The following is a 14192-nucleotide window of genomic DNA, read 5'->3' as shown; positions in this document are numbered from 1 at the left end:
TTTCAGGGATCTGCTTGCTGGTGTAGAATCCCTGACTGGCGTGGCAGATAGATCCAGATGGCCAGCCGTGTTGGTCTCAAGCAGCGTGTGTGTGACGAAGTGTGCCCTGCGCACGAAAGCTCATCCCTTGAATACACCTTTGTTGGTCTTAAAGGTGCCCCCACTGGATTCTAGATTTGTTCTACTGGTGGGACAGAGTGATTTGGAAAGGGCTGGGCCAGGCCAGAAGGGAAAGGCACAGGAGAAAGGAAACACCCAAAGGGGGCAGTCAGGTGGGGCGCTGGAATGGCCAGCCCTTCATTGGGATGCAAATGTCCCTGGGGTGCAGCCACCAGTTATCTGTGGCATCAGGCCCCTCCTTCCTTCCTTCCTTCCTTCCTTCCCAGACTGGGAGCCCCAGCACCTGGGAAAGACCGTTGGGAATCATGTGCGGCAAAGAGACCTCCAGACCAGCCTGAGTCACTGGCAGGCCAGTTGGGGCTTGGAAAGAGAGAGTGAGAGAAAGAGGAGGGGGTGGCAGATCAAAGGCTCCGGGCAGGATGCCTGGCCAGGACAAAGCCAGGGGATGAGCATCATGTATGTGAGCTACCTTCTGGAAAAAGAAGCCAGCATGTATCCGGGATCTCTACGGTGCAACAACCACAGCCTGCCAGCCCAGAACTTTGCCTCCACGGCACCTTATAGCGATTACATGGGATACCATCAGGTGCAAAGTATGGACAACCGTGGACAGCCCACAGGGACCTGGGGACCTCACTACGGCACGCAGAGGGAAGAGTGGAACGCTTATGGGCCGGGACCAGGGCCGGGACCCTCCAGCTCGGCGACGACAACCACGCACCTGAGCGGATCCTCTCCTGGGCAGATCTCCTACACCTCTGGCAATTACAGCTCCCTGAACCCTGCTGGATCGGGGACCTTGCCTCCTGTAGATACAATTAGCACGGAGCAGATCTCTCCCCACAGTCCGAGACACAGCTCTTATGAATGGATGAGGAAAACGGTCCAGTCCACTTCCACAGGTATGTTGGTGGAGACTCCACTAGACTTAAGAAACCTCTAGCATCATTTTCTGCCAAAATTCCCTCCCAAACTCCCACCCACCCCCAGCCCCACCCCACAAGAGCAGGAGAGAAGGGAAGCGTCTGTGCCCCAAGGAAATGGGTTCCCCCACCCCGGGATTCTTCTTCTGGCTGTGTCCTTGAAGAATGGCTTGGATTTATTGGCCTTCTGGTATCAAAACTGGAACAAACTAAAAATTATCACATCAAGGGCAATTATGACAGGGGCGTCAGAGGGTGGGGGATAATGGCAGAAACACTTTGTATGTAACACCAGAGTAAGAAAAGCAATTGAAGCATGTTTTGTCAATAATGCATATGAATACACTACCATTTGAAGAGTTGCACTTTTGGCTAGTGAATGTGGCCAGAGAAACGATGCAGGCTACAGGGAGGCACTTTGCATGAGTCCCTGGAAGCTTCCTGTCTTCAGAGGGCTGCCTGAGGAAGGAGAGGGAGGTCCACAGCACCAGACCTTGATCCCGTGTTGAATTACAGGGTTTCTGGGCAAAAATTAACACTTCAAATGCAAACACGGTGGATGAAAGGGGCTCCTTCTTTTTAGAATGCTAGACCTTTCAGAGAAAGCAGTAATCTAACACAGGACCAGTTAAACAACCAATCTTATCTCCTGATAGGTTGCTCTCTGGCATTTAAATAGCAAGCTGGTAAAAAGACACACACGTGTGTGAGTGAGAGAGAGTTAGGATGTACATCCCAAACAGGGGAATATTCTGGCTGATGACAGACCAGAACTGAGAAAAAAAATGGGTAACATCAGATTATAAGATATCTTCCAATACTGACACCACAAGCAGAGACCAAAACTAATGCAAAACTCAGTTTATAAAGAGCCATAAAAGACAGAGATTTGACTGCAGTTCTTAAGAGATGGTGGAAGCTGTCAGGGTAGTAAAGCGAGTTTACACAGTCCAGCATGCCTGGAATCATTTTGAAGAACGGTGGTGCCAATCCAGCATGAATAATCTGGCACTTAATTTTTACTCCACTGCATCTAATTCAAAACCCATTAAAATAACAATGTAACTTCCATTATGTGGGGGGAAAACCTGATTAGGGCATAAAATCCAGATGGCAACGATACTACCGTTTATTTGCAATGAAGTCTCTTAGGGTGCTTGGGTGTGCAAGGCAATAACCAGTGGTTCAAATTATTATCGATGGTGCAATCCTCCACAGAGTTTCACTGAAGTCAAATAGGCTTAGAAGGGTGTAGCTCTGTTTAGGATTGCACAGTGAATTACCAAAGAAAGAGGTAAACTATCTCACTAAGGCTACCTACCTGAGAGGCAGAGCCATTGAACCACAGCAGAATCTGCTTCTGAGTAGAGGATTAGAGTGTAAGAGAACACAGTTGGATATAATCTTCCACGCATTAGAGACGCATCTCCACCAGATGCATCTAAAAAACTGGGCCCAGGCCACACCGACAACAATCTGTACCTCAATAACTGGGTTGATCATTAAGAGCAAACCAAGGGCCTCATTGTGGAGCTTTACTAGAAAGAGCCCAAGGGAAGCCGAAGGGGAATTGCTCAGCCCTTTTGCAGAGGAGCTGTATGGTCCTAAAGCAGTTATACTCTTTTCAGCCCACAAACTACAACCGACTGAGAAAGGCCAGTCATTCTATCTGCCTTTATTGGATCCGCAAGGATGATTCCCACCCAAAGACAAGACATTTCCAGACGTTTTCATAGGAAAAATGAAAATGCACAACAACCATTTAAAGTATCTCCAAAGAAAGCCACCTGACAATCCAAATGGCTCATAACCCAGAGTGGAGCAGCTGGCATGCATGCCTCCTCCTCCTCCTCCTCCTCTCTGTCTTTTTGATGGTGGCAACAAACCTTGCCATTCGGGAAGTAATAGGTTTGTCCCAATCTCCCCGTAGCAGCACTAGTTTATCCTGATCTGACCTTCCTGGGAAACTTTGAAAAGTAGAACTCTGCTTAGGGTGGCACTGGAAAAGTTAAGTAGAGAGGATAACTGCACTGCTGGACCAGACCAAGGGCCCCAGCGAGCATTACTCCGTCTCCCGTCGTGGCCTTCCAGATGCCTTGGATACAAGCAGGCACGTTCTTCTGTTTGCCCCCTCTCCCAGCAATCAGAGGTACACTGCCTTTAACCATGGAGGTTCCATCTGTCTCTTCATGCCTAAAGCCCTTTGATAGGCACGTCTTCCATGAATTTGTCCAATCCTTTTCAAAGCCATCCTAGACGGAGCCTATCACTGCTCTAAAGGAACACGTGTTAAGTGAGCTTGGGAAGTGGAGAGGTTCTCAAACCCTTAGATTGCTCTTTACGAGACATCATGAATTTCCGCAAGGCTATTCTCCCTTGTAAAATCCCTCTAAGGAACACTGCTTGAATCTGTCATCCTGAAATGCAACAGCCCACATGTGGCTCTAGAGTGGTTTGATGGGGTGGGGGGCACCAAAGGCATCCTGAGTGCCATCCACCGGATCTATCCCTATGCACTTTGTCACACCTAAGAATGACCTGGCCTATGGCACAGCACTGATCTGCCCAGTAACTCCTCCTAGGCCTGGCTACTGGGAGAGGCCCTTTACCTTTTTTTTGGTGATACTTGTTGTCCGAATTTAGAATTTGTTAGCCCTTGTGCTGTTAAAACTTATTAGCCTATGTGCTTTACGGATGTTGGATAAGATTGATATCACAGCTAAACACAATAAGACAACCAGAGAACTGAATTTGGTTGAAAAAGAGTTGTCTCGAAACAAACAACCACTCGAGATGTTCGTATCGCTCACCTTCCGTATTTGACGTCCTGTGTTCTGAAAACATAGAAATTATAAACATCATCAAGCGTCAATTCTGTACTAGTTATTATTGTCTATTCATTGTGATTTGTGAACTTTACAGCAATTTTTCATCATTATTATTGCACAACACTGATCTGCCCAGTAACTCCTCCTAGGCCTGGCTACTGGGAGAGGCCCTTTACCTTTTTTTTGGTGATGCTGGTCTGCAATGTGACAAGAGAAAAGGGGCAGGATGAAGCCCAAAGGGAAGCTTGGAAATGAGCAGCTGTTTTCTAATGCAGATACCAAAAAACCTCTCACGGCTGCAAGTCCTACAAGAAACCCTCTATGGGGCTCTCTAGCCATTAAACTATGCAAAAGCAAGCGACAGACTGCATATCAATTTCTAAAACAAATAGAACATTAAATGAAACGATAAGGAAACTAATTAAAGAACCCCCTTGAGGTTGTCTAGAGCCTCTTGTTTCAAATCGGTCTGTTTTTATGGCCACAACAACAAATTAGCACAAACTTCTATTGGAGTATCTCAATAGCAGTGGGGAATGTTTCCTTGGCTTTGATTCAATCCAATCCACCCTGGTCGAAGCAGGACTTTCTTTTGTCAGTCCCCAAATATAGCATTCTCAGTTTCATCACATCAGATCTAGTAGCCATAGGAAAAAGAGAGGGGGAGAGGCTGTTTCTATTCCTTCCCCACCATTTGTAATTGTATGGACTTCTATTAAGTCCTTCCAGAAATGTTGTTCATGATTAAATTAACCCCACATGCTAGCTGAATCACCTCACAGGAAAATACATCTACTAGGCTTGCTTGCTAAGCTGAATCATCACAGTGAGAAATACAAGCTGCCTGCTAGCTTTACCTGATGGACCATCACTTGGGAAATGTACAATAGGTTGCTGCCTTGTTTGGTACACATTACTGTACATTGGTATCTATCCTCCATCAGGAAGAAGACAGTTTATACTGGAATGGGTTTCTGCGATTATGGACTCTTCGTGTTATATAATTTAGTTTGAAAGTGTTTGAAATGTTGATGCTGTAATCTGAAAGTGTTTACAATACACTAGAGTTGATGTTGTGTATATAAATCAAATATATTTAGCTATAAGTAAAAGTTTCAACACGGTGTTTTCTGTGTTTATCTGACTTAGCCGTGTTCCCTGTGTGCTTGTTGTTGAGCCTCCAGGTGGGGCCTGGCCATCTCCTGGAATGACAACTGATCTGCCAAGATCAGTTCCCCTGGAGAAAATGGCTGCTTTGGAAAGTGAACGCCTGTGGCAGGACGTCCTGCTGAGATCCCTCCCCTCCCCAAACCTGGCGTAGTGGTTAAGTGTGCGGACTCTAATCTGGGAGAACTGGGTTTGAGTCCCCACTCCTCCACTCACAGCTGCTGGATGACCTCAGGCAGGCCATAGTTCTGTCAGAGCTGTTCTTTTTCTTTTCTTTTTTAAGCCCCTCCCCCCCGGGATTCTATAGACTACAAACTACAATGAAAAAAGGGAGGGGACAATTACATCTATGGGAGAAAGGAAAGAAAGCCACTAATAACTAAAACCCCAAGTATAGGAGATCATTTCAACCGCTTATGTCAGTATGAGTCTACAAATGCTAATATCACATTGAACATGGTCGATTAAGCTATGATAATAGTTTCCATATCGATTGCCTACTACACTGTTTAAAGTGGATCGCCAGAGCATCATTGATAATAAAAGCTTATAAGGCACAATTCAGAGTTCTTCATGAGCTGTCCTTGAAAAAGAGCAGTTTCTGTCAAGAGCTCTCTCAGCCCCACCTACCTCACAGGGTGTCTGTTGCGGGGAGGGGAAGGGAAAGGAGTTTGTCAGCCGCTCTGAGACGACACCTTTGGGTAGTGAAGGGCGGGGTATAAATCCAATCTCTTCTTCTTCTACCTCACAGGGTGTCTGTTGTGGGGAGGGGAAGGGAAAGGAGTTTGTCAGCCGCTCTGAGACTCCTTTGGGTAGTGAAGGGCCATGGAATATGAATCCAATCTCTTCTTCTTCTTCACCACCCCCACCCCCAATCTCCCAAGGATTTTCCAACCCAGAGTTGGCAACAGGGAATCCTGGGTTTCTTTGGAACTTGTTCCGGGGCTCCTTCCTCACTCTCACGCCATGTTGGCTTAGGTGGGGCTGAGGGAACTGTTTTTCCTAGCTCCGTGTTGTCTCTCCACGATTCTCACTGATTTAAAGCTCTGCCCCTGAATAGCCTGTCCTTGTGCCGAGGGGGCCGATGTTGTGCCGACTGAGCTCAGCCTCAGGTCTGAGTCTTGAACTCACCAGTGGGGGAGCCTTGGGGGGGAGACCCTCCCTCTCAGCCCCTCACCTGCAATATGGTGGCAGGAGCGCTGACCTACCTTGCAGGGTTATTGTAAGGATTACAAGAGGCAAAAGTTTGCAATGTGCTTTGAACAGGGAGTGGCTCTGTGGCAGAGCAGCTGCTTGGCATGCAGAAGGTCCCAGGTTCAATCCCTGGTAGCACCTCCAGTTAAAAGGACCAGGAAGTAGGTGGTGTGAAGGACCCCTGTCTGAGACCTGGAAGAGCCACTGCCAGTCAGAGTAGAGAATGCTGGCTGGATGGACCAAGGACCTGATTAGGTATAGGGCAGCTCCATGCGTTAATGACTAATGAAATCTGGGGAAGGGCTCAGTGCCTCAGTGGCTCAATGGCGCAGTGGTAGAGCGTCTGCTTGGCATGCAGAAAGTCCCAGGTTCAATCCCTGGCCTCTCCAGTTGAAAAGACCAGGCAGTAGATGATGTGAAAGACCTCTGCCTGAGACCCTGGAGAGCCACTGCTGGTCAGAGTAGAGAATGCTGACTGGAGGGGGAGGTGGGGGGGAGCGGGGGGGGGGGGTTCTGAGTCAATAGAAGGCAGCTCTATGTGTCTGTGGGCCCACTAGAAACCTGTCTCTCTAACTGGGGTCTGGGGACTGCATGGGGGTTTGCAAGTGTAGGGAGGGGAGGGTCCATAAATCCTTTGGGCCTGGTGTGTGGCTGATGCCTGTGAGGGTGGTGGGAAGGATTTGGGAGTCCGGCAGGGTTATTTCCTGGCAGAGTCCCTTTCAGAGTCTGGGCCTGCTTTCCAATAGATAAACGTTTTCCCTTTAAAGAGGAGCTCAGGCTCCAAGCGGACTGGAATCCTTTCTGGGATGTCGCTGGGCTCCCCCTGCTGAGACCCCTTCGCTATCAGGGCCAAAGCAGGGGCAGATTTTTAAGAACTGGGTCTAGCGTCCCCAGATCCGACTCTGGTTCCCCGCAGCCATACAGCTAGGGATGCCAACTCCGGGTTGGGAGATTCCTGGAGATTTAAGCATGTCACCTGGGGAGGGGAGGGGCCTTAGTGGAGTACTCCAGGTAATGCCATGGATCCCACCCTTTAATGGAGACATTTTCTCCAGGGTAGGTTATCTCTGTAGTATGGAGATCCATTGTAATTCCAGAAGACCTCCAGGCCCCACCTGGAGGCCAGCAGCCCTAAAGAACACACACAAAATTAAATAAATGCAGTTAATAGTAACTGCATGTAGTGACCCATAGAGATGCCAGCCTCCAGGTGGGGCCTGGGGATCCCCTGAAATTACAGCTTATCTCCAGACTACAGAGGTCAGTTCCCCTGGAGAATAGGGCTGCTGTGGAGGGTGGACTCTGTGGCACTGAACCCCACTGAGGTCCCCTCTCCTCCCCAGGCTCCGCCTCCAAATCCCCAGGAGTTTCCCAACCCGGATCTGGCAACCCTACCCCCCCATCTCCCATTGGTGGCCAGGGGTAACCTGGCAACCCAATCCTCCTGCCATGGGCTCTGACTAGGCCTCCCTTTGCTGAGTCCCAGAGGTCATTTCCTGCGGGAGCGCACAGGAGCGGAGCTCCGGCAGTAAGGAGCCCAGGGGGCGAGCACATGCAACAAGCCCCGCCCCCTGCTCCCAGCAGCCCTCAGTCAGAGCAAGAAGCAGCCAGGTAAGTCGCAGAGCCCCCCCCCGCCCACCTTCAGGTACAAGCTCTCCCTCCTCTGTGAGGGCAGATCTGCATGTTCCCCCCCACCATAGCTAGCAATCCAAAACAGTCCAGTGGCACCTTTAAGGCCAAGTTTTATTCAGGTATGAGCTCTCCCTCCTCTGCGAGGACAGATCTGCACGTTCCCCGCCCCCCATAGCTAGCAATCCAAAACAGGCCAGTGGAGCCTGAGCGGTGGGTGCTGCCTTCTGACACACCTCCGGTGATGTCAGGGGGTGTGGCCTATGCAAATAAGTTTATTTATTTTTAAGACTTGTATCCCACCCTACACATAGTGTCTCAGGGCGGCTAACAAATAGGGTTTAAAAATTTAAAACAGTAAAACAAAGTTATGCTAATGAGTTATGCTAATGAGCTCCTGCACCTCTTTTTCTACGAAATGACCCCTGCTGACTCTCCCACTGCCCTAGCCCCACTCTCAGAAGCAACCCCGTCCCAGTGAGAAGTTGAACAGGAACAGAGGAGGAGGAGGAGCTTGTGCAGAGGACACAGGATATGTGCAGCTGTGAGGCAGGAATGCTGGGAGAGAGTTAAATGTCTGGTGTGTGGTGGTATCCAGTGTGTCTGCTCAGGGACACTGAGGCTCCATGTGCCTTCAGAGGTCTATTTTGGGCTGCAGACGGCAGACTGTACGACAATAATATTCTTCTAGGGTAGCTTTTGAACATGCGCCATTTAATTGAAAACAAACGCCATTGCTTTTAAAACCGGGATGGGACTGACTGGCACAAACTAAGAAAGTATTCCTTGCAACAAGAAGAGAGTGGTCCTTGGGAACGGCAGGAGGCCTGGGCAGGGTGCCTGATCGGACACTAGAGATGTCTCGCGTATGTCTCAGTTTTTAATCTGTTTTGCATTAATCCAAACACTCAAAACTCATCCCATTCAGCCTAAATTTTACCACGTCCGTTCTCACTTTGTCCTGCTCTGTACATGCAGCAGAAATCAGGGAAAGGGGATGCAATCCAACAGGCACGGTAGAGGTAGGCTTCCCAAGTCCCCCTGGGGGGCGGGGAAAACCCCGCCCCAAAGGCCCGTTCCCCGCCACTGGCGGATCGGGCCCTGGGGGGGAACCCCACCCCAACGTGCACGTCACCCAGAAGTGACGCGACCACGCCGGGCACGCTGGGGGTGTGGCCACGGTCATCTGAGGGAAAACTCTATGGTTTTTCCTCGGACGGTCGTGGCCCCGCCCCCAGCGTGCCCAGCGTTCTCACGTCACTTCCGGCTGACGCGCGTGTGGCGCGCGCACCAATCACCAGGCGGGAGTCCCCCGCCGCGGTGATTTTTCCACTTGGCAACCCTAGGTAGAGGAGGGATTTGAATCCAGCTCTCCCAGATCCCAGTCCAACACTTTGGTCCCTACACCACTCTCTGGGTACTGATGATTTATGTATAACACTTAGGGCTGTCGGCCTCCCCTTCCCCCAGCTCCCGTTTCCTACTGCTGCTTCTGTGGCTGGTGGGAGAAAATTAATGTATAAAAAATGCCGCCAGCAACAGCATGATGTCACTTCCGGGGGAAACCCGGAAGTGATGTCAGTCCACTCTGGGGATTGCTGAAAACTCTACAGTTCTCCTGGAGATTGTTGGAGGGGTGTGACATCACATCCGGCTTTGTTCTGGAAGTGGTGCCTATGTCCCTCCTAACACCCGTTGGTTGTCACATCAGTGGCCAGGCCCGTGAGTCCTGCCAGACCTGACAATCCTAGTAACACATTTGTTTGTGTATTATACATACTGATTATTTATGAAGGAGAAGAGTTGGGTTTTATACCCTGCTTTTCTCTACCTTAAGGAGTCTCAGAGCGGCTGACAATCTCCTTCCCTACCCCTCCCCACAACAGACACCCTGTGAGGTAGGTGGGGCTGAGAGAGCTCTGAGAGGACTGTGACTGGCCCAAGGTCCCCCAGCAGGCTTGGTGTGGAGGCGTGGGGAATCAAACCTGCTCTTTTCAGATTAGAGTCTGCCACTCTTAGCCACTGCACCAGGCTGGTTCTCTTTATGTATTACATATTTAATATGTTCAGGTGGGTGGCCCTGTCGGTCTGAAGGAGCAGAACAAAGTGGCACCTTAAAGACCAACAGATACATTGAAACAGACTTTGCCAACCATTACATATAGGGGGGGTTAGTTGGCAGGAAGTGCTGATTAGAGTCAAGATGCATAAGTAACTGAGTGATAAGTATAGCTAAGATTGGATTAAAGCAGTTGGTAAGACCTGTGAATAGTATCAAATTACCATACAGATAATAAAAGGGTTAATGACTTAGCATGTGTAGTGAGATAAGAACCCGATATCTCTGTTAAGCCCTGGGGGTTCCATTGTTCTGAGAGTTGTAATGACTTGTAATTCAGCAGTCTCCCATTCTAGTCTGTTTCTGAAATTCCTTTGCAATAAAGCAGCTACTTTGAGGTCCCACACTGAGTGTCCTGGGAGGTTGAAATGTTCTCCTACAGGTTTCTCAGTTTTGTGAATCTTGATATCAGATTTGTGCCCATTTATCCTTTGGCATAGGGTTTTACCTATTTGTGCTATGTGGGAAACTGAGGGGCATTGTTGGAGGCTTGCATATTACTGGAAGATATTACTGCGCCAGTTGGCAGCAGAGGAGAGGACCCAAAGCAACAGGTTTAAATTGCATGCAGAAAGGTATCGGCGTCAGGGTGGTTCAAAGGTGGAATCAGCTGCCTAGGGAGGTGCCTACCTCCCCTTCACTGGCAGCTTTCAAGAAGAGGCTGGACGAATATTTGTCAGAGATGCTGTAGGCTGGTCCTGCACTGGGCAGTGTCAGAGTCCTGCAGCAATCAGTTCCCAACAGTTTTCATTCAAAGAAGTAAAGTTTATTGAGACATTGAGAGTATGCAGATATCTAAATGCTTTTGTGTAAGAACCGGCTTAAGGCACCCAAAGCAAGCAGATGTACATTATTCAAGGGGGTCCCCTAATGGCTCAGGTCCAATCAGAGGCCAGGTAGAAACCCGCCAAAGTAATGGGCAATAATTCTCAGGAGTAAAGTACACCAGACACTCAAGGTCGAAGGCTTCCATTACATAGATAAAGAAAGACTGGAATCACTGCAGAAACGAAAGTCAAAAGTCCGGAGTCCCCCCCCCCTCACACCCATGGCAGCTAGAATAGCCAGAGGCCTAGCTAACAGGCAGGGGGTTGGACTAGATGGTCTGTATGGCCCCTTCCAACTCTATGATTCTATTATTCTAATGCATCTTTGGTGGGAATGCTGTCCAAGGGGGCTGGGGCTGGACTACCTAATGTCAACAGCGGACGCCCGGTTAACCCACAATGCATCAGGGTTCCCAAGTGCTTTCTTCTTCCCAGTTGGAGTGAATGGCAGGCATTCACTTACCTGGGGGAAGCTGAAGAGGGCATTTGGAAAGGACTGTGAGTGAGATCTGGGGATGCAGAATGGTGTAGTATAGCCCAACTGCGTCAGATCTCAGAAGCTAAGCTGTGTTGCTACTTGGATGGGAGACCAACAAGGAAAGCTCTGCAGAGGAAGGCAGTGGCAAACCACCATGCGGTCGTGGAATCTAGCCATCTGATGTCTGCATAGCCCCCACCCTGTAATTTGCATGGCCCTGTCCTTGCCTCTGTGCCTTCGGGACATTAGACTGTGACCAAATGTTGAGACTGGGTTGCAAAACATGTATTATGAGTTTCAGATACAAAATACGTATTACAAATATTCCATTGCAAAGTGCGTATTACAAATTTCTCGGTATGGAAGCAAGCCCTCTTGTGCGTACAATACGCCTTCACTTTCTGTCTTTGCCTCTAACAAGGACAGCAAATGGAAGCCCAACGTTACTCCCACAGGCCTCTAACATCCCACCATTTTGCCAATACTTCATCCAGAGGGGCCACTGCGTCAGCCTCTGGCAGCAAAACCAGAATGCAACCTTGTCGCCCTTTTGGGACTCACAGTACAATCTTATGCAGAATTAATCAGATCCAATCCTAGGGTTGCCAGCTCCAGGTTGGGAAATACCTGGAGAGTCTGGAGGTGGAGCCTAAGGAGGGCGGGGTTTCGGCCATAATGCCCCAGAGTCCACCTCCCAAAGTGGCCATTTTCTCCCAGTGAAATTATCTCTCTCACCGGGAGATCAGTTCTGAAAGTGGGTCATCTCCAGCCACCACCTGGAGGTTGGCAACCCTATCTAAACCTATTGGGACCCATGAATTTAGACTGGAGTAACTCTGCAAAGGATTGCCCTGTCATGGTAGCAGAAGCTTTGGTGGGTTAAAGCCCCCTCCCGTCAGGTGCCTGAAGTGAGACTGCAGTTCACAGGGGGGGGGGAGAAGAAAAAGAATGGAGACCTGTGGGGTTAAAAGGCCATGAAATGCAGGAGACTTGCAAACAGATGTGTCGCCAGCTGTGCTTCTTGCATTTCACCACCTTTTAACCTCACTGTTCGGTTTCCTCCCCCCCCACCTCCGGTTGCCAGTCTCCTGGTGGGGCCCAAAGATCTCCCAGAGTTACGACTGAACTCCAGATTACAGAGAAATCCCTTTCCCTGGAGAAAATGGCTGCTTTTGAAAGTGGACTCTGTAGCATTATACCCTGCGGGGGGGGGGGTCCCCTTCCTTCCCCAAACCCCGTCCTCCTCAGGCCTCATTCCTAACATCTCCAGGAATTTCCCAACCTTGACCTGGCAACCAGTGGCTTTATGCCATGCTTGTATGGACTGGGACCATGGCTCGTGGGAAGGGGTACCAAAACTCCACGGGTGCCTTTCCCACACTTCCTTCTCCTCCCCATGGCTGCTTCTCAAACACACACATACACACACACACACACACACGCATCTCTTCAAACCCTGGACCCTCAACTGCTCTAAATTCCCTCCTTGCCCCCACCCCCGCCTTTCCCCTCTGCACCAACAAATTGCATTTCTCACTTGTATTTATTTCTCTGAAACATTTTTTTTATCCTGCCCAGAGGCAGGCAATGGCAAACCGTCTCTGGATGCCTCCTGTCCTGGAAACCCCATTGGGGGGATTGCCATCAGCTGGCTGGTCCTGGGCAACATGGCCTGTGGCTAGGCTTCCCAAGTCCCCCCCCGGGGTGCGCTCTCCGCTGCGGCGGACGCGGGCCCCGGGGGAACCCCGCCCCCGGTGTGCGCGTCACTAAGAAGTGACGTGGGCACACCGGGCACGCTGGGGGCGAGGCCACGGCCATACAAGGGAAAACTCTATGGTTTTCCCATGTATGGCTGTGGCCCCGCCCCCAGCGTGCCTGGCGTCGTCACGTCACTTCCGGGTGACGTGCATGCGGTGCGCACACCAAACACCAGCCGGGAGCCCCCCCCGCTCCCGGCGAAGATCAACTTGGCAACCCTACCTGTGGCCATATGTCAGGATGGTCCTCCTCCTGGATGCAGGATTCAGATTCCTGACTTTCAAGGGACACCTTCTACATCAATTCATCTCTCTCTCTCACACACACACACACACATGCACACCCCGTCAATTGCAGTGAGTTCTGGGGCCACATCCTGGGGCAACCGCTCCACACACACACACCCCACTGTGCTGGTCAGGCCCACTGGAGCTCATTTGAGAACACAGCCAAGACTTCCCTGAAGCTGGGGCAGATCAGGAAGTTATAGATTTCTTTACTTAAAAAGGTAAAGGTAAAGGTTCCCTTGCTCGAAAGCCAGTTGAGTCCGACTCTAGGGATGCGGTGCTCATCTCCGTTCCCAAGCCGAAGAGCCAGCACTGTCCGAAGATGTTTCCATGGTCATGTGGCTGGCATGACTAAACACCAAGGCGCACAGAACGCTGTTACCTTCCCCCCGAAGTGGTACCTATCTATCTACTTGCAATTTCTTGCTTTCAAACTGCTAGGTTGGCAGGAGCTGGAACTAGAGACGGGAGCTCACTCCATCATGCGGCACACTCGGGTCTCGAACTGCTGAACTACCGACCTTCCACAGCCTGCAGTTCAGCTTTACTTACTTACTTATTTACTTACTATATCTCTATTCTGATTTTCCTCATGGCACAAAGCCCTTTGCAACAAAACAAGCAGTCTCCTTACTGAGCAGGGGAGGAGGCCAGGCCAGACTTTCACGCCTCCGCTGAGCCAAGCACCCCCTGTGGCCCTCCCAGGACGGCTCCTGACCTCCAGCAGCAGCCCTCCAGGGCTGCACCCCTGAGAGCTCTCCTGCTCAGCTGAAGGGTCAGGCCACACTGGGGCCCAGGCGGCTGGGAAGGCTGTCTGTCAGGAAAGGTCCCCTGTTATCAGAGCTTCCTTGAGAAGATTTCA

The 14192-nt window shown here is 50.2% G+C and overlaps 1 protein-coding gene across 1 annotated transcript in view; it reads left to right on the top strand.

Annotated features, from left to right (window-relative positions):
* Window positions 1–574: 574 nt before the first annotated feature.
* Window positions 575–14192, top strand: part of LOC107121838 (homeobox protein CDX-1-like) — a 28536-nt gene continuing 14918 nt past the window's right edge. Inside the window, exon 1 of the mRNA XM_015424841.1 lies at window positions 575–1022. Within this exon, the coding sequence (XP_015280327.1) occupies window positions 575–1022 (448 nt within the window). The remainder of the gene's footprint in view (window positions 1023–14192) is intronic.

The sequence above is a fragment of the Gekko japonicus genome, unplaced genomic scaffold (genome assembly GCF_001447785.1).
Source record: "Gekko japonicus isolate JY-2015 unplaced genomic scaffold, Gekko_japonicus_V1.1 scaffold1114, whole genome shotgun sequence".
Taxonomy (NCBI): Eukaryota; Metazoa; Chordata; class Lepidosauria; order Squamata; family Gekkonidae; genus Gekko; species Gekko japonicus.
This window is presented reverse-complemented; position numbering and strand designations above follow the sequence as displayed.